Source organism: Podarcis raffonei, chromosome 1 (assembly GCF_027172205.1).
Source record: "Podarcis raffonei isolate rPodRaf1 chromosome 1, rPodRaf1.pri, whole genome shotgun sequence".
Classification (NCBI taxonomy): domain Eukaryota; kingdom Metazoa; phylum Chordata; class Lepidosauria; order Squamata; family Lacertidae; genus Podarcis; species Podarcis raffonei.
Genome location: NC_070602.1, coordinates 67,293,111 through 67,312,244, shown reverse-complemented (window position 1 = coordinate 67,312,244; position 19,134 = coordinate 67,293,111). Strand labels below are relative to the sequence as shown.

General features: G+C 40.7%; 1 protein-coding gene across 10 annotated transcripts in view; it reads left to right on the top strand.

The window, feature by feature from the left end:
- Window positions 1-19,134, top strand: part of MICAL2 (microtubule associated monooxygenase, calponin and LIM domain containing 2) — an 87,350-nt gene that overhangs the window by 46,972 nt on the left and 21,244 nt on the right. For all 10 annotated transcript variants that reach the window (XM_053390998.1, XM_053391006.1, XM_053390988.1 and 7 more), the window contains exons 6-16: window positions 427-582; window positions 2,011-2,111; window positions 3,318-3,575; window positions 4,469-4,584; window positions 5,432-5,558; window positions 6,053-6,143; window positions 6,263-6,410; window positions 10,136-10,335; window positions 11,331-11,437; window positions 16,782-16,838; window positions 17,903-18,052. In XM_053390998.1, the coding sequence (XP_053246973.1) occupies window positions 427-582; window positions 2,011-2,111; window positions 3,318-3,575; window positions 4,469-4,584; window positions 5,432-5,558; window positions 6,053-6,143; window positions 6,263-6,410; window positions 10,136-10,335; window positions 11,331-11,437; window positions 16,782-16,838; window positions 17,903-18,052 (1,511 nt within the window). The remainder of the gene's footprint in view (window positions 1-426; window positions 583-2,010; window positions 2,112-3,317; window positions 3,576-4,468; window positions 4,585-5,431; window positions 5,559-6,052; window positions 6,144-6,262; window positions 6,411-10,135; window positions 10,336-11,330; window positions 11,438-16,781; window positions 16,839-17,902; window positions 18,053-19,134) is intronic.

Sequence of the window (19,134 nt, the reverse complement as noted above, 5' to 3'; positions counted from 1 at the left end):
GTGGTTTCAACTAATAAACAGGTAATAAGGGAAGCAGAAAGGAGGAACTTGAAATAGTTGAAGCAGGATATTATTATACAATGAATCAGAATTTGGCTGGGATAATTGAATGAGGAAAGTGTGCACAGTAGCAACACCGTAGGAGTTGATGTTAATTTATGATCCTCAAAAACAATATTTGGGGTGGGGGTGAGCTTTCTTCCAGACAGGTACCAGAAAGACATAATCTTGGACTGAGAACCATCAACCAGCTACTGCCAGAAGTTTGTATTTTTACAGTTATTAGCTAACAGTTGAACAAATGGCTAATTTAAAAATTGCACTGTGAGAGATGATGCTTTTTGCTTTACATCTTAAACTTATGAAAATACTTTGGTTTGAGCTGAGCAGCAGACAAATGATGGTTTGGTTGCTTTTCTGTACAAGGCTTTAGGAGGAAGGAATTTCGTGGAAAGCTGGCGATTGCAATCACTGCCAACTTTATAAACAGAAATACAACAGCAGAAGCCAAGGTGGAGGAGATCAGTGGTGTTGCTTTCATCTTCAATCAAAAATTCTTCCAAGATCTGAAAGAAGACACAGGTGGGTTATCTGATCTCCCCCCCCTTCTTTTCAAAGGAAAATAAAGAATAATAAGAGAACCTAACTCACTAGCAGCTCTGTACCAGTTACTAAGTTGAGTGACGGCGATTACTTCATTTCAGACTACTGAAAGCAGATATATTTATCCTTATCCTTCCCCAGTTGCGTCTCTTACATGAAGTTTTGTAATGTTTTTTTCTTAAAGTGTACACAAATATTTTCAATAGCACAGATTCCCCCCCTCCGAGTACCTAAGGCCTGTGTGGTGCGCATGGAATTTAACCAGTGTTTTATGGCTTATTGTTGTTTTTCTTGCTGTATGATTAGCTATATGCTGCTTGACTCTGTTAACTCTGCTGTTAACTCTGAGAGTCGAAGAAACATGAGCCATGACTGACCGGTTTTGAACTGGGTCTGGCCATCTTTCAGCCCAATGTACCTTCCCAGTATCAACTTCCTGTGAAAATGCAGTTTAGGAACCAAGAGGAAGTCTCTTGTTGTTGCTGTGGCTGCTGTTGTAAATATATCTCAGTTACTCATACTCATTTTTGGCATCACTGTAGACATTTATTAAATGTACAATCAGGAGCCTGGTAGATGTGAGCAAATTCAAACCAGTTAGAGCTAAGTAGAAGTGTAGACCATTGTTTTGATGACCTTTATAAAAGCTATTAAAATACACAACTGGAAAACATGCTGATTAGCTGCACAGGAGCTAATTCACAGTATTCTTTGAAATAAACATGAGATGGATACAATTTGGTTGTGATCCAGCTGCACTGGAGTTTTGAAGTAAACAAATCATTACAACTGTTCTGTTCTCCTAAAATAAGGAACAGGTTTGTGCCAGAAGTCAAGTAGATAAAGGAGAAATTTGCACAGCTATAAGCCTGCCTGAAATTCAGAATTGGCACCTGAGAACCTGCTGTTTGGTATGCAAGTAAGAGCTGTTGGATCAACAGGTGCCAGTGGCAGAGCCTTTTTGGTGGTGGCCCCACATATTGAGAACTCCCTTCCTAGGGAGGTATCTATGGCTCTGTAATTACTGTTTTCTAAGAGAATGTATAAGGTGGGAGTCGTATAAGGTGGGAGTCACCTAACAAATATTGTGAGCAGAAGCGAAGTGCAAGGGCTTTCACACTGGGGCTTTTCCTCATCTTCTCATTTTGCACTCCCGCAAAATTGGCTCCAAAGGGATCAGGAGGAAACCCCCCACACACACACACACACGCAGCAGAGCATGAGGAGAGGGAAGAGAATTATTTCCTCTGGCAAGCTGATATGCTTGGGCAGATTGTATGTTTGTAAGAGCATGACATTTGTTTGCAAGCTCTCAACCACTGCTGATTTTAATTATGGTTTAAACTGTCATTTGTTGAATGTATTGTGTTTCTGGTGCTTTGTTTATGAAATATATTTCTTCCCTAGGAATTGACCTGGAGAATATTGTTTACTATAAAGATAGCACCCACTATTTTGTGATGACGGCAAAAAAGCAGAGCCTTCTGGAGAAGGGCGTCATAATCGATGTAGGTATTCAAATGTGGGTTAAGGCCTTTCTATCATATGCTAGTTTGGAGGGAGTCTATAAACCACAGTTTCCTTCTTCAGATGTCACAGGAAGCTGTGGTTTAAGAAAGGTAGCTTCACTTACCCCAGGGGCACAAGAGGAGAGGTGAGGAGGGAGCATGCGTTTGGCTAGTATCCAACCCAATAAACCATGTAATAATCCCAATCAAATAAACCTTTAAATATATAAGTATCACTCACACTTTGTATTACCCCAGGAGTGTTGAACTTACATCCTGCAGACCGAATGTGGTCCACCAGGCCATTTTCAGGAAGCCCCACCCACCTGCCCTATACCTGACACTGTACCTGAGTGTGTAGGGGTAGGACTTCAAAAGAAGAAGCTCAAAGCTCCCAGTTGTTCCTTGGATCCAGCAAGGTGAGTTCCCACCAGTCCATCAGCTGATGGGAGGATTGCAGCACACTATTGGGTACCATGAATTTCCTCCTTCGCATCGTGGTGGTTTGAAGGAGGAGCATAGAGGAGAGATCATTCAAAAGCACACTTCCATTCTCTCATCAGCTGATGGGTGAATCTGATCTTACCTTCAATCCCTTCACCTGGATTTAGTATAAACAAACATGCAGGCTTCCAGTGGGGTGGTTATGACCACAGCACTCTGTCCCCAGTTCTGCTGCTGCTGAACTCCACAGGGTTAAACCATGGTTTGGCTTAGCATTACATCCAATCCAAGCCTTATATTCTGCTTTCCCCAGACAAATCACGAGTGGTAAGCCAAGATCAAGCCTTGGCTCCAGGCTCATGGTTCATTTGGCATAAGACACACGATGGGGTCAGATTCAGACATAACTAAGCCCAACCATGTTCTATCCCTAGGTAGCATGACAGCAAAAGGATCAAGGGACAAGCATTGTGGCCTCAATCTTTTTCTCCAGGAACCCACGTGTTTTCTCATTTGTGCTTAAGCCATGGTTTAATCTAGTATTGCGTGAAGGCCAGATCATGGTCTCTAAACTTGACTTAAATATACTGAGTACCATAAGATAAATACCTCGATACATTGTTAATAGAAAGAAGTCAGAATATAACCTGAATCTTATCGAACCTTCAGTTCTTCCCATGTGGAATATCATAATCTTTTTTGTGTAGCAGTCGTGCGAACATCCAAAGATCTCTAATGATACAGTTTTGTCTTCCAATGTAGGATTATATCGATACTGAAATGCTACTCTGTGGGGAAAATGTAGACCAAGACAATCTACTGTCCTATGCAAGAGAAGCTGCCGATTTTGCAACTGATTACCAACTGCCTGCCTTGGATTTTGCAATCAATCACTACGGTCAACCAGATGTAGCCATGTTTGATTTTACTTCCATGTATGCCTCTGAAAATGCTGCATTAATACGAGAGAGACACAGGCACCAGCTGTTGGTTGCTCTTGTTGGAGACAGTTTACTAGAGGTAGTGTGTCGTTGTCACCCTTTTTTAAAAAAAAGTTTAGGCAGGTGGCTTCTTTGATACCATGGAGCACCTTGGAGATTTTAGCAATTACATATTCAAAGCTGTGCAGCCATGAGAGCTCAAAACTTATTTTTTATTTACAAGCTGTAGTTCCAGGATCTTATGTAAATACCATGGCTTGCACCAAATCATAGTGAGTTTGTTAATTTTAAATAATATGGAACACAAGATCTTCATTGGGTTGTATCCAGTGCTCCACACACATAGTTCTGCTGACCCAGTGGGGCTTCAGTTTCCTCTTCTTATCTCCATGTGCTCCCAGATCTGCTCTGGACGTTCCCCCAACTCTCCAGAGCTGATTGATTGGGGTAGTGGGGTGGGGAGCTGGAGGGGAAAAGATAGGTGAAGGAGGCTCCATCATGCACATGGAAGTTTGTTTCGTCAGCAGAGCTGCAACATTGGAGAGGGTGAATTGTTCCAAAGAGAACAGAAATAGGATTTGAATTTTGCCTGTTCAGACTACAATGAAAAACAATAGGTTTGATTTAGAAATGTTAGCTCACATCGGTGGAATCCCTTACATTCTCCCAGCAAATGGATATAGGCCCTGTGGATCTAGAGCTTTTTATTAACTCTCCTACATTCTATGGGCATTTGTCTTTTCCATTTGGCAGGATGACATCATATGTGTCTTGTAAGTGGATACTTTAACCAGTCACCACATTAGGGGACATATTGATTAAATGTTTTATGCCAATATATGGTGGAGTTGCTGATTTGAAGTCTCTAAGAACAGTTTTCTACCATTCTGAAGAGCACAGTAATAGCTGTGTGGTCATTTCAGAATGATCATGATGTTAGAGTTCATCTAATATGTTGATGTTATTTCACAGCCGTTCTGGCCCATGGGCACTGGTTGTGCAAGAGGGTTCCTGGCTGCGTTTGACACAGCGTGGATGGTGAAAAGTTGGGCACAAGGAAAACATCCACTTGATATCCTTGCAGAAAGGTTGGCATCTCTTGTTTGTTCTTCCCATGTATTACAGTGAAACCAAGCAAACTTCGATTTTCCTGGGGCCTGGGTTGATCCATTTTATTTATTTATTTAAATTTATGTACTGCTTCATTGTAGAACGGCCTCAAAGTGGTTTACAAAAAAAGATGAAACAGTAAAATCATCATTAAAAAAAATTACAACCATAATTTAAAACACACAGAAAGTCAAAACCAAAATAGACCAGACTAAGGCAAATAAAAACATTATGAACATCTGGGTAGGCATGTCTAAATAAGAATGTCTTCAGCAGGCTTTGTGTTTTTCTGTTGTGAAGAGCCCTGAGGCCTTTGAATGAAGGGCAGAATACTAAATAAGTAAGTAAGAATCAAAGAGCCGCTGAGGATTTATTAGGATGGCATTTTGTGTGTTGAGTAATGAAGGCAAGAGTCTGGACTTAGAGAAAGGGCATATAAGGGCTGAGAAAGCATGTTTGTGGATGACAAAAAGTACAGTCGTACTTGGAATCCTCACTGACTAATAATGATTGGGTGAATCTATAGCCGATGCTGTTTTGTGGTTGAAGGAGCTGCTTCCTTGTGTGAAGGGGGGAAAAATCAAAGCCATATGATCTTGGGTGATGTAATCTTATTTCGTCCTAGCTATTTTCCTGCTTGAGGAAGACATACTTAACGTCTGTCTCAGTTATTCCCACCCCAGTCATTTATCATGTTTAGACAATGTGTTCAAGTATTGTGTTCGACATTCTAAATATATGCAGGGAGCACATAAGGTAAAGAAAACACTGTAAGATAGAAAGCACACACACACACACTTGCAACCTTTTGTTTTTACCTTCCAGAGAAAGCATTTATAGGCTCTTACCTCAGACAACACCTGAAAATATCACTAAGAACTTTGACCAGTACACCATTGATCCTGCAACACGTTATCCAAACTTGAACTCAAGTTGTGTTCGACCTCATCAGGTAAGCTGGGGTACATGAGAAATGCCTGTCTCCAGCTGAGTTCTACTCAAGAGCAGGCCAATTAAAATTAATGAGCCTTAGTTACGTCTGCTAATTTCAGAGGGTTTACTCTGAATATGACTAACATTGAATACAACCCACAAGCTCTAGAAAGCAGTGTGAATGCTTACCTATGCTCTGTAAATGACTGACTTTTGTAGAAAAGTCAAGTCACTCAGCCTCCAATTCCCTAGATAAAGCAATGTTTGTATAAGCGAAACATTTGAGAGATTTGGAGATACAGACCCAATTAGGATGATCACATCAGGCTTTATAAATCATGGTGCTCCTGGTTTATATTCCAGGTTTGAGTCAGAAATTTTGATAACCTTTCATGTTACTTGATGGGAAAATGTTGGTATGACAGGCCAATTTTGAGTCTGAATAATTAGCAGATTGAGAATTCAGGGCTGTTATAGCAAGTATTGTATTTTATGGGGTGTGTCTTTCCTTAGGTGAAGCATCTGTACATTACAAATGAGCTTCAGCCATTCCCTCTAGAAAGAGCAGACTCCATTAGAAGATCAATTGGACTTTCAAGACATGGTATGAAATGCATGTTTTGTTATTATGCTTTTTACATCCTATAAATGGTGAGGGGAGGGGAGATTTGTAGCTTTGGACAAGTGACTATACATTTATTTTTTTAAAATCTGCTATTTCAGAATCTGATATAAGGCCAAACAAGCTTTTAACCTGGTGTCAAAAACAAACAGAAGGATACAGGAATGTTAGTGTCATGGACCTCACTACTTCATGGAGGAGTGGCCTTGCCTTATGTGCAATTATGCATCGCTTCAGACCTGACCTCATGTAAGTTCTTATGTCTTTTATATGTGTAATGCTAGCTAATTGCAGGTTCTGCCACCTACAAAAGTATAGACTTGGGTAAAGCCAATCAAAACAGTGAGGAGAGTTTGTTTCCCTTTTTAACATCTTTTTTTTGCAACTAAGCATGTATTTGCTCATTTTTTCCTTCATGAATGTCCTTGGCTCAGTACTAAAAAAAGTAAAAATGCAAGGTATACAGTTTCCAAGAACTACTACTTGAGATTTTAACTGTATTGTTTTTGCTTACTTTTGTCGGAGTCTGAATTGCTTTTTTTTTTTTAAAGCAAGAAACCGCTATAATGCTTTGCAAATATACATGGGAAGATGATATTTGTGGGAAAAAGAATCCCATAGCTTTACTAGGTCTGTGCCAAAAGGGCTCACTGCAACACAAAACATTCAGGATATATACACTACCAATTCTTGAATTGGTATTGGATGGCCAACTTGATATGACTTGTTGTGATGTTAAGGATCCGAACCCTGGGGAGACATCCAACAGTTGGTTCTATGGGTGTTTCCTTGCCTGTTACGCACAGAGTAGTGTGCTACACCATTACCTTCACCAGGCCCTTCAAGAATGAGTGTTAATTCTTCTACTGATGATTTGGCCAGTTTGGTTTACCAGGGACTTGGAAGCATTGTTACAAATGTAGAACTTTGGATTATAAACCCCTTCTGGAAGCTGTCTTTGTATTCCTGCCGTGACTGTATCAGCTCCCAAGTTGGGAGTGATGCAGAAACCATGCAGTTAGTGCCATATGGGGATTTTTTGGGGATAGCCTGAATAAAAGACATTTTAGAATGTGTATGTTAAGCCTCAAGCTCTGTTTTGTATTGTTACCCAAGCCAAAGAACGTGATCTGCCTAAGTAACCTTCTGCCCAGATTATTTAGGGGGCAGCAGAAAAGAACTCAGGGTGGCCCTAAACCTTAAAGCCGTTCCTCCCCATGGATTTGTTTTGAGGTGCAGACAGTGTCAAAAATATATGGTCATGGCACTACTAGAGAAATAGTCCTTACTAGCAGATTTAAACATTGTACATCAGGCATGACCAAACTTGGCCCTCCAGCTGTTTTGGGACTACAACTCCCATCATCCCTAGCTAACAGGACCAGTGGTCAGGGATGATGGGAATTGTAGTCCCAAACGTTTGGCCATGCCTGCTGTACATGATTGGATGGAGGTGGTTTTGTGTGGGGGGTTTTGTCTTACTCCTATGAAAGTACACCTTAGAGTTAAAATGGCTGCTTCAGTAAGTAGCCACAAACACCTGAGAACTATCTGGAGAAGGGCTTGTGCTCTACTGTTGTCCCCCTCCCCCTCTTGTCTTTATTGTTGCTGCTGCTTGGGGCAGGAGCAGCCAGGGGCTTTCTAAATTGCTATGCTCTTGGACTTGATGGCAACACTCCTTAATTCTGAGGGCTTTCTGACAGTTTGTTGAATCTCTTTCTGTTCTTGCTTTCTGATAGTGCTGACAAGGCACTTAGAAAGGTCTGGCTTACCATTTCCCATGGCTTTTATCACCAGTGTGAGAGGGAATGGTTGGAACCAGCAAATGGTAAATGCATCTCTTTAGGAGATAAGGTATGGTGCTGCTAGTTGCCTTGAAGGGGGCAGTAGCGAAGTGGAAGTGGTGAAGGGGGAAGCCTACTTTGACACTAATTGATCTGTCTGGCTGCAACCTGTTCAGGTTAAGGTGCTCAAGCATGTAATTATTCCTGGATGACAGAGATTACCTAGACCCATTTCAGTCATTATTTGGCATGGCTTGCGAACTGAAACTGCCTTGGTTGATGATATTTGTTGAGAGAGGGTGCAGTCTAGCTCTTGCTAATTGATCTGGACTTCTCATTGCCTATCTCATGGACCATGGTATACTTTTTGGGTGGCCTGTCCTGTTGAATGTGGGAGATGCTGTGCTCAAGGACTTCCATTTCTGTTTGAGGGGTTGAAAGTGGGATGGAGTTTTCTTCTTCATAAATCCATTGCATTTGTTATGGTGCTCTGCAAAGTTCTGTTCTGCACACCATACTATTTAACATCAACATTAAGCTGCTAGGAGAGGTTTTCTGGAAGTTGGGGTTTAGGTAGCATGAGTATGCTTCTGCAGTCTCACTCTGCCTTTTTCATCTAATGTGGCTAAAGGTTAGATGAGGATGTCTGACTCTGAATTATCCATAGTGAGATGAATGGGGCTTAGTATACTGAAGTTGAATCCAGATAAGAGAGGGGCACTGTTGGTTGGTGGTTTAACCAACCAGGGCTGTGGAAGTCATCTGCTTTTGGATAGCATTGCATCCTCTCTCAAAGATCAGCTTCACCGCTTAGGGATCTTCTTCAATCTGGCATGGTTTGATTTATCAAGTTACATGTTGAATATCACCAGCTGTGTCCCCTTCCTGAAAGGAAATCATAAGTATAATGGCTAAATCCTTTGAAAGGTGAGGGGAATTCATCCATGTGTAATAGAGCTCAGCCAATGGCATTTCCTTGTTTTCAGAGCTTAATTCTCTCTGGCTGTAAAAGTGGAGAAATATTTGCTGCAGTTTTGGGAGGTGAGCTGGAGAAATGGTTAAAAATCTTTAGGGGCGGAAGATTTACACTTTGATTTGACAGTGGTGGATACTCCAACCCTGGCTGCCTTTTAAAGACTTTGCACCACTGTGGCAAACATCCACTCCTAGTGTGCTTCAGGACCATTTCTGATTCCATACCTGTGTGGAAGGATGCGACATCACAAGATAGCACCTTTTCAGGGTCTGTGCTGGTGGGAACAGGGATTGGTATTCTTTTGAAAGGAAGAATATAGCCTTCCCCCCCCCCAAAAAAAAATATGACTGAAAAAGTTCATCAGATTTTTTTTGGGGGGGGCAGAGCATTGTGTCCAGACATGCTGTTGCTATGTTGCAAGCATCAACCTTCCCTGCTAGCATTTGCCATGTTTGCACCAGGGACAGAAATACCTACCTCAATTCCTAGGATAGGAGTTTCAACATATTATTGTTTGGCACATGTTGTTTCATATAGGTTTTTTTAAATTGTGAATTGGTTGTCGTTGTCAGCAGAGAGGTGACCCCTGTTCCACTCACAGAGCTACAGTTTCCAGAGTTGGTTTAACAGGCAATCCCTCTTCCCAGGGGACCCTGGAAATTGTAGCGCTGTGAGGATAATCGGTTTCTCCTAGCAACTCTCAGCACCCTTTACAAGCTGTAGTTCCCAGGAGTCTTTGGGAGAAGGCATGGTTGTTTAAAGTGGTATGATCCTGATTTGAATGCCTATTGTGGATGGGACTAAGCCACAATTCAAGGTTGTTTCTTTTGCATGACTGAGGATTGAAGATGAGATGGCAACCTTTCAAGGCCCACCCAGTGAGTCGAAGGCTGAAGTGTGATTTGCACCAAGGGTAACACTTGGCTGATTCCTAGACCACACATGTTCAGTTTTGCTCAAGGAGGCAACTTTTTCAACCGAATAGAAGTATTTAGATTTAACTAAATCGAAGTGCTTGGTTACTTTCATGTGTTGTTTGGTGGGGGTGCCAATTTTCCTAAACAAAATTTCTCTGTGGAGGATTACAGCAGGATTCTGAAATGGTTGCTTATAAAATGTTTCCGAAATAGAAGATATTATTGAAGGGCAGGGCAGGGGAACTAAAATATCTACACTTCTGCAGACTGATGTGCCCCTCTTTTTGAATCCCCAAGTGACTTTGACTCCCTGAATGAAGAAGATGCCGTTGGAAACAACCAGCTGGCGTTTGACATTGCTGAGCGAGAGTTTGGAATTCCCCCCGTCACTACGGGGAAAGAGATGGTGTCTTCTGGAGAGCCTGATAAACTCAGTATGGTCATGTACCTCTCAAAATTCTATGAGCTATTTAGGGGAACACCTCTGAGAGCTGTGGGTAAGTCAATCTAGGTTGCTCTTAAGTCTTAAGAGAAGCCAGCCTTTCACTGTTTTACAGCTTGCCTGATTGACCCTGAAGCCGAGCCAAAGTTTGCCTTGCAGCTCCAATATAACTTGCTCTGGAATGTCCAACTGTAATAGCTGTGTTCTGTAGTTATCCCAGGCTTTAAAACGAAATGGGGGTGTAATGTCTAATATTGTGAATGGCTTATGCCGGCTTAAATATTTTATCTAGAGCTGGGTGACATGGTCATTGCCATTCATCTGTACTTAGTGTCGCTGTAATGTTTCACACAAAGTTGTTGGTTTTGCACTCATTCACTCCATCCTAACAAGTAAACAAATCTGACTTATGTACCATGCACCAGGGGTGCTGGGGCATGAGGTTTCTCAGTACAGTGGTATCTGTCAATACCATACCAAAAAGAGAGAGACATATTCCAGTCAACCTTCCACAAGGTCCACAGCCACCAGGATTAGAAAGATCTTCCTCCATTCCACCAGTTAAGGGAAGGGAAGTGGTGATGGGAGTGGCAAGGCTGGAAGACATCTTCCATGTTGATTAAAATCTGAACTAGAGAAGAGCTAGGGCAACAGTATTTGATCTCTTAGATTACAAGCTGCTGAAACTTCTATTTACAGGCCAGGTAATACAAATTTCAGTGATGCATGCTAGTGAAGAAGACACAATGGGGAAATCTTAGATTGGCTTACAGGCAAATGAGTGCAATCTCAGGCACACTTAGCTTGAATAAGACCCATTGAATATAGTGATATTAAAAATTTGATAAATAGGAATAAGATTGTGCTATTTGGCTCAGACAGTGATGTTATTTTAAAATACAGTTGAGTAAAACAGAGCTTTTTGCATTTCGAGGTTAAATTTCAAAACATGCTTTATTAAGAGGAGTATTTCCTTAGCCTAATAAGAATACTCCAGTTGCTGGACAGCATACTTTATATTTATTTCTTTATTTATCCATGTTTGAACAGGTGCTACGGATAAGCGAAATGGAGAAAGAAAGGATCTTTGTTCAGCAAAATCATCCAACTTCAATAACTACATGAATTTAACTTTTCCAAGGAAGAGAATACCTAAAGTAAGCACCCTATAACTTCAGTAGCTCTGTCCTTTTAAAAAACCCCAATTATAAACCAAATTAATATATGCTTGTGTTCATCAAAGAGCTATTAGTTATGATAGCCAAAACAGAATTTTGTATTCAGGGACATTATGTACAGTACAGTATTCAGCTGGCGTTTGGTTTGATTCAGCAAAGCAGTTCCCAGGCTTGTTTGCAGAATACTTTCCTCTAGGAATTCACTGTAGCATTTGTGGGTGGTGAATTGGGGGAGGGATTATGATCAATTGGCAGGGGAGTTATTTGAAATTTTAGAGATCTTACTTATTAGGGGCAGTCGTTACTGGCTGTGTCTTTGCCGAAGTGGCCTTTGCTAAAAGCTTCTGTAGCAGCAGAGTCCCTCTCTGGTTTTTTGTTGGTATTTATCCCCCCCACATTGCCCCATTGAACTGTGAGGCCACAGAGAGCTTCCTTATATTGAGCCAGATCATTTGTCCATCTGGTTAGGTGAGATTATATTGGTTATTTACTGGGTCAAGTAAGATAAACGTCATTGTTTATATTCCAAATGTGAAGTTTCTTTAGCATGCAACAAAATGTTCTGATTCAGTAAAAAAAAATTGTCTTTGTGTGAGGGTATTATTTTTTATTGTATCAAATCAAATGCACACTTTCCTTTGCTTTAATTTCCACTTTTTGGGTTAGGATTTTATTATTTTCTGTTTTCGTGGCAATCTCAGAATGCAAAACAGACTTAACCTTAATGCTGGAAGAGAAATGGGTAAAATGTCTCTGTTGTTTTAAGAGGGTCATAGATGAAGCAGGAAAAGGTTAGGAAATATTATTTTGCCAACTTATAAAATCCTTGTCTGCATTTAAAATTACCTCAGCTGGGTCTTTTGAAACACACTAAATTGTTCTAGGAAGAATTTACTCAGAACTAAGTATAAGATCATTCTTATGTTGCCCATTCTATAAATAACATCCTCAAATCATATGAACACTTAGCTACCAAGCAGTTACCTCATGCCCTTTTTAGGAAACAGCATTTCTTCGCTCAGCCATGCAAACAGAGCTGGCACATTTACTCAACAGAAGCCTAACTGACAAAAATCAAATTTTCTAGGAGAGAAAGAATACCACACCCTCTTAAAGCAAACTTCCAGCAGATTGTTTTGCGAAAAACTTGATATGGTATTTTTCAAGGTGTCACTTAACAACTTTTTTGTTCATGGACAATTCAGTCATTACAACACTGCATACTTGTGCCCTGTTTATATTAGTGCTGGACATTAATAATAACCTGAATTAAAAATTCATATTGAACCCATATTCATTACCCCCCCCCAGTTTTCTTGTTCTTAACTGGACAATAAAAATGTAAATAATATTGTATTTATTAATTCAGAGGGCCTAACAGAACTAATTTCATGTAAAAGATTAGAATTAAGCAAAATCCTTCTCAGAGCCTTACAATTTAAATCTAACTTTATCACCTAAGGGTTGTTGGATCCAGAAATCCCTTGGGTAGAATGCTTACTCACAAAACAATCACACTAATGGAAAGTTTGGCGGTGGGTTTTGTCAGTTTCTTTCCCACCTACATCCACTTGCACCCCCTGAAAAAATTATTTGGTGGATTGTGTGTTGGAAATGGATGGAGCTTGTAGGGGGAAAGGAGAATTGGTGAAGATCTTCCCTTTCCTTTCAACAAGAGGCTTTGCTGGATTAGAGAGCACTTTGTATCCTAATCCCATGTATCTACCAATAATCATTTTGATTCCAACAAAATCTAATATGGGTCTAGGAAAATGAGAACCTTCATTTTTAAGGAAGTCTTTTTTGGACCTCTGCAATCTCAGGGGCATTAAGTAGAAAGAAAAAATAATGGCATGGGGTGGTATCTAACTAAGCCCACCTTTGCACAATGCCTTTAAAACACTCTGATACTGCTTTTTAAACAGCCATGGTTTCCACCAAATAATTCTGGCTGCTGTAGTTTAGGGATGCAAAGAGTTGTTAGGAGACCCCACCCATCAGCCTCACAGAGCTACAATACTTATAGTTACCTAGGAAGAGATTTATTGTCAAACCACTCTGGGAATTATAGGCCTGGGCAGGTACTAGGGGTCTCCTAACAACTCTCAACAACCTTCACAAACTATAGCTCCTAGAATTATTGGGGGGGGGGCATGACTGCTAAAAGTGGTATTGTCGTGCTTTGAATGTATGGTGTTAAGGGGGCCTAAGTCGTACTCAGAGTAGCAACTTAAACCCATGGATTTGGTTCTGTGGTCTAAACCACTGAGCGTCTGGAGCTTGCCGATCAGAAGGTCGGCCGTTTGAATCCCCACAATGGGATGAGCTCCCGCTGTTCTGTCCCAGCTTCTGCCAAACTTGCAGTTTGAAAGCATACCAGTGTCAGTAGATAAATAGGTACCGCTGCGGCAGGAAGATAAATGGTGTTTCCTTGCGCTCTGGCTTCCGTCACAGTGTTCCATTGCGTTTAGTCATGCTGGCCACATGACCCAGAAAGCTGTCTGCAGACAAATGCTGGCTCCCTTGGCCTGAAGCAAGATGAGCGCCGCATCCCATAGTCACCTTTGACTGGACTTAACCGTCCATGAGTCCTTTACCTTTATCTTATTCTGAGGATGACTTAGTTGAATAGCACCCATCGTCAATAAGTTGATAAAAAGCATGACTGTAGAATAGTTCAAATGAAGCATATGGTCTGGAATACTACCTAGTAATTATTTAATTTTGTCAGTATCACCGATTTTTAATTAACCATTGTTATTGAAATGGCTATCATAAGCACCACTTGTTAAAAATGTAGACTGGCATCTGTGGGGAGAAGTTATTCAACTCTTGGCACAATGTTAACAGCATTTGTTATACATAGGGGGAAATGTTTCTACCTGTTCCACCTGCAGCTTATCTCTTTGTTTTTATTCATTTGTTAGCAGCAAATCTTTTCCGTACTGTAGAAAGATCTGAATTTTCTCATTCCTATGTCAGTCATATTCAGCAGTAAGGAGAGACAGAAATCCATTTACCAAAGCCTCCTGTTCAAGACTCCAGATAAGAAGTGTTCTATTGTCCCGTGAGAGGGAACATACAAACTCCAGCAGAACAAATTGTGCCACCGCAGTGTTTAGTCTTGTTAGGCTGACTAATGCTTACACCGAACATGATGCTTTGTTAGTGAGAGCCGGTACTTGGAAGACGTAGTACTTAACATACTGTCATCCATTTCTCTTTCTTTGGGATCAGCCCAAAAGTTAGGGTTGAGATCATTCTTGATTCCTTACACCATGATTTATTATAAGCAGTGGAAATGTAAAAAGGAAGCCCTTGTTTCTTTGATCTTGCTCTCTCCCTCCGCCCCTGCTCAATGCCAGCAGTGCAGATTACAAGGCTGCAGCCTGTGGTTGGTCTTGACATTTGCAGGAACACAGACAGGTTCCGTATTTTTTCCCAGCAAAATGTTTGGTGTGTTTTAAGAAAAGAAAATTGAAACACAATACCAGTCAAGCCAGAGCCTACAACATGTTTGTTGGGTGCTGTAACGTTTTGCTCACCAGTTCGTATAGCAGATAATTTCTCATGTCTGCGAATTAAATCTGTAGATCCATGCAGGCCCTGAATCAGGCAGCACTGGAGTTCTAATCCTCTGAGCTCAGTTACCACAACTGAATGATGTGCTTAAAAGTTATGTGTGCTTCACTGCCACAGTACATTTTGCCTCCGAAGTCCTGCCTAAAGCAACACACTCAGATGCTTTGTAGCATTAGAAAGCTGAGGAGTCTAGACTTCTGTAAGCGTTGGTTATTATGAAAGCATTAGTTATGTAATTCTGACTCGTTTGAAAGAACTCTTGGCTTTGGTCTGAACTAATGTGTCTGAGGCCTCTGGCGTAGCCTTTAATCCACTGACGAGCCTCGGACAAAGTATTTCTCCCAGCTTTTATTTCCTTCATTTGTAAAATGGGAATTGTTATGGGAGTTATGTGATTTCAGGGCCTTATGGAGCTGATCACATAATGACTGCAAACCACTTTGCACATTTGAGCTGCAACCCTGAATATAGCACATGCCCCCATTTATTTCAGTGGTACAGAAACACTTGCAGGATTGCTGTGATACCATAAGCTTCTTGAAGGCATATCTAGCCATTGTCAGCAAACTGAATGCCAAGTTCTTAGTTCATCAGTCTGGTCTATTGGCTAGTGCTGGCCTTGGTTTTTGGGAATCCATACTGAAATATTGACTTAGTTAGGCAATTCAGTTGGTGACCTTGTCTGTCCAACAAAACCATCCTTTCCAGGTGTTTGCAAGGCTAAAATCTACTGAAGACTAGAATGCAAATTGTTTAAAATTAGTTTATGAATAAGAGTTATCTTGGCATTAATTCATAATGAGGCACCAAGTGTATAGGACCAGCCTATGTTAAAGTTACATGGAGGAATTGAAGGACCAGTTCAATGAATTTGTTGCACACATGCCTAATGCTACTTGAGAAATCTCAGATTCCAGCTGTCCCTGGTGGAATGTGCTGTTGCTCAAATTTGACTCTTATGATACCTGAAAATGATGATCTAATTTTTATCGATAATTTTTTGTGTGGCTGCTGTGCTGGCCCTAGGTAGCCATTCTGGAAGTTGATAGCCTAAAGCTATTAATGAGGCCTGTTTCACAAGGAGCAAATATGTTTGGGCAAAATTAAATGTGACTGGGCATCCATGTTTGTTTTAATGTCTGGCCATTCGTGTATACTAAAAGGGGCACATGGATGAAAGCATTTGCAATATCTGGCCTTCCCATGGCTTCAGGCAACTGTTCTTAGTTCAGTTTACTTTTGGTATTTAAGCCGCTGGTGGGGAAAGTGCATGTGCTGACAGAATAGTTAGGCAAGGGGCAGGGAGGATTCAGATCTGACCCCATCCACCCCACTTTTTATGTGAATGGAGAGACAGGAATAAGCAACGTATAATAAGCATTGCTGCCTCATCAAGTCTAGCTTGGTTTCTCCTAGATAACATTTTGCTGAGGATAGGGAGATGCTTATGGAAATAGCAGAACAAGCCTCAGCTAATTTTTATGATGACTGAAAGTGGCCTGGAATGAGTTCTGTAGACATATGTCAGTGGAAACATTTACAAGCTTATTTAGTAATTAAATTAAAGCTAGTGCCTAACCTCAATTCCTCGATCTGATCAACCCATTCATTTTGTCACTGACCAGTGAATTTAGTTTTGTGGGATGTCTTCATTTTAGCTGCCATTCTCTGTTAAGTTGATAGATTCTGAGTGTGTATGCCATTGTGAATGATATGTTTTGCTTCCTCCAATTGTTTTTAGGCAGAAGAAAATGAAACCAGTAAAAGGCGACGTAAAAGTCTCATTAATTTTGAAGAGGTTAGTACTAATTGTCATGATTAAATTTGCTATTGGTATATGGTTTTAACTGATCAACTGTTTTAGGCAAATCAAGTGTCCTGATCTATTATCCTTAAGTCTTTAATGTATAAGAATTGTTGAAAAAAAGTTCTTCCTTTCATATTTCCTTTCATATTTGTGAGCATCCATATTAAATTGACTTCTGTTTGTTTAAATGATTTTGGTATAAGAAGCTGCAGCTGGATTCGCAGCCTGGCTTCTGTTGAAGATGTCGACTCACAGACGCAGTGTCTGACAGGCATTGCTTTAATTTCTCTCCACTATTCTCTAAAAATAGAATCTGCATTATAGATTATAAACATGCCAAAAAAGTTCTGATCCATACACAGACAAGTGTGTGTGTGTGAAGTTACCTTCTTCATCAAAAGTGAAAACCAACCAACCATGCTAGGCCCCACCTTTTAAAGTGGGAGATGGGACCAGATGCCATGCCTAGCACCTTACTATCCCCAGTCTACCTTCTTTTGAAGCCTGACTTATGAACGAATATATATATATATATAGAGAGAGAGAGAGAGAGAAAGTATGTTTCCACAGGCTTTATAGGCTGAACATGGGGAAAGTAAAGCAACCTTCCATTTTTCATAGGCTTTCTGTTTTCTTCCATTACTTGTATGTGTGTCTCAATGCATGCCATTGATTGAGTGATTGATTAATGGCATTTCTATCCCACCTTTTTCTCCAAAGAGCTCAAGTTGGCATACATGGTTCTCCCTCTCCTCATTTAATCCCTACAGCAACCCTGTGAGGTAGGTTAGGCTGAGAGGCAGCGACTGGCCCTAGGTCACCCAGTGAGGGTCATGACTGAGTGAGGATTTGAACACAGTCATAGGCCCACATTCATTTTATCTGAATTTTAAATCTATTGAAGATTCTATTTAAATTTTAAAGTTGGTTTTACTTTTCATGCATTCAGTGACACTTCTGTGGCCTGTGGACTGGTCAAGATGCCATATCAGGCTGTCCCTAACCTTCTCTCTGAAGTGGAGTATATACATTTTCCTTCAATTGTTCCATTGCAGTCTTCAAGTTCTTTGAATCGAGGTACGAATTCTGGTAACCAGCTGGGGGACTTGAAAGAAGGAATGAATCAAAACAAAGTGAAGTCTATGGCAACTCAGCTCTTAGCCAAATTTGAAGAAAATGCTCCTGGTCCTTCACTACGGAGGCAGGTAAGTAAATAATAATTGTAAAATTCTTCTTTGAAAATGGTGGTGAGTTCTTTCTCATGAGTAATCAGCTGTTATGAGCAACATGCCTAGAGCCCGAAGCCTGAAATACTTAAAATGAAAACTGGTAGTTGGAGCTCTTTGGATACTTCACACATGTCATATCCACACAGTTGTTTGAGTATAATGAGATAATTCACACCCATTTCTAGTCAGTAGTTTTGAGGAAACTTTTCCTGGGTTTGCACAAGAACAGTTCTTCTGGGCGGATGCATAGGAAATGGCTAGAATGATCATAGGCAGCGCAGACAGGGAAGGCTGCCTACAGGTAGTTATGGTAATTCTAAGATGTGGGAGGAAAAGAAACATCCATTTTGCATTTCCTGTACAGTGGTACCTCGGGTTACAGACGCTTCAGGTTACAGACTCTGCTGACGCAGAAATAGTACCTCAGATTAAGGATGAGAACAGAAATCGTGCAGCGGCAGCGCGGGGACAGCAGGAGGCCCCATTAGCTAAGGTGGTACCCCAAGTTAAGAACAGTTTCAGGTTAAGAACGGACCTCCAGAACGAATTAAGTTCTTAACCCGAGGTACCACTGTATTTGGGTGGAATGACCAAAGGGCCAAAATGAGTAGCTCTGTTAGGGTGAAATGCACATGGAGTCACTTTAGACACTAGAAAATCTGATAATATTGGTAATGTCCAAGTCACTGTCTGATAACTGGATGTTAGGGTAAAATTATGTAATAATACTGGGATATTGTAACAGATTTTTGTTTTCATGCTGCCTTGAGTAGTTAACAACTTGTATTCATTATAAGTCAATAAAAGTTCAATTGCAGGTAGTATCCAACTAACATAGAGTAGACCCTCTGAATTACATGTGGAAATGGCTTTTAAAGGTTTTTTATGTATTGCTTTCAAAGGTATGTATACCTCCACAGTGATGTGAAGGCCACAATCCAGATTCCACAGACCTAGATGGCTTTGATATGTATTTCACTGAACAACCTGTGCACTGGTTAGCAAACTGCTTTGGGACTCAAGACTTTCAAAGAGTGATGATGGTTAAACAAAATTAG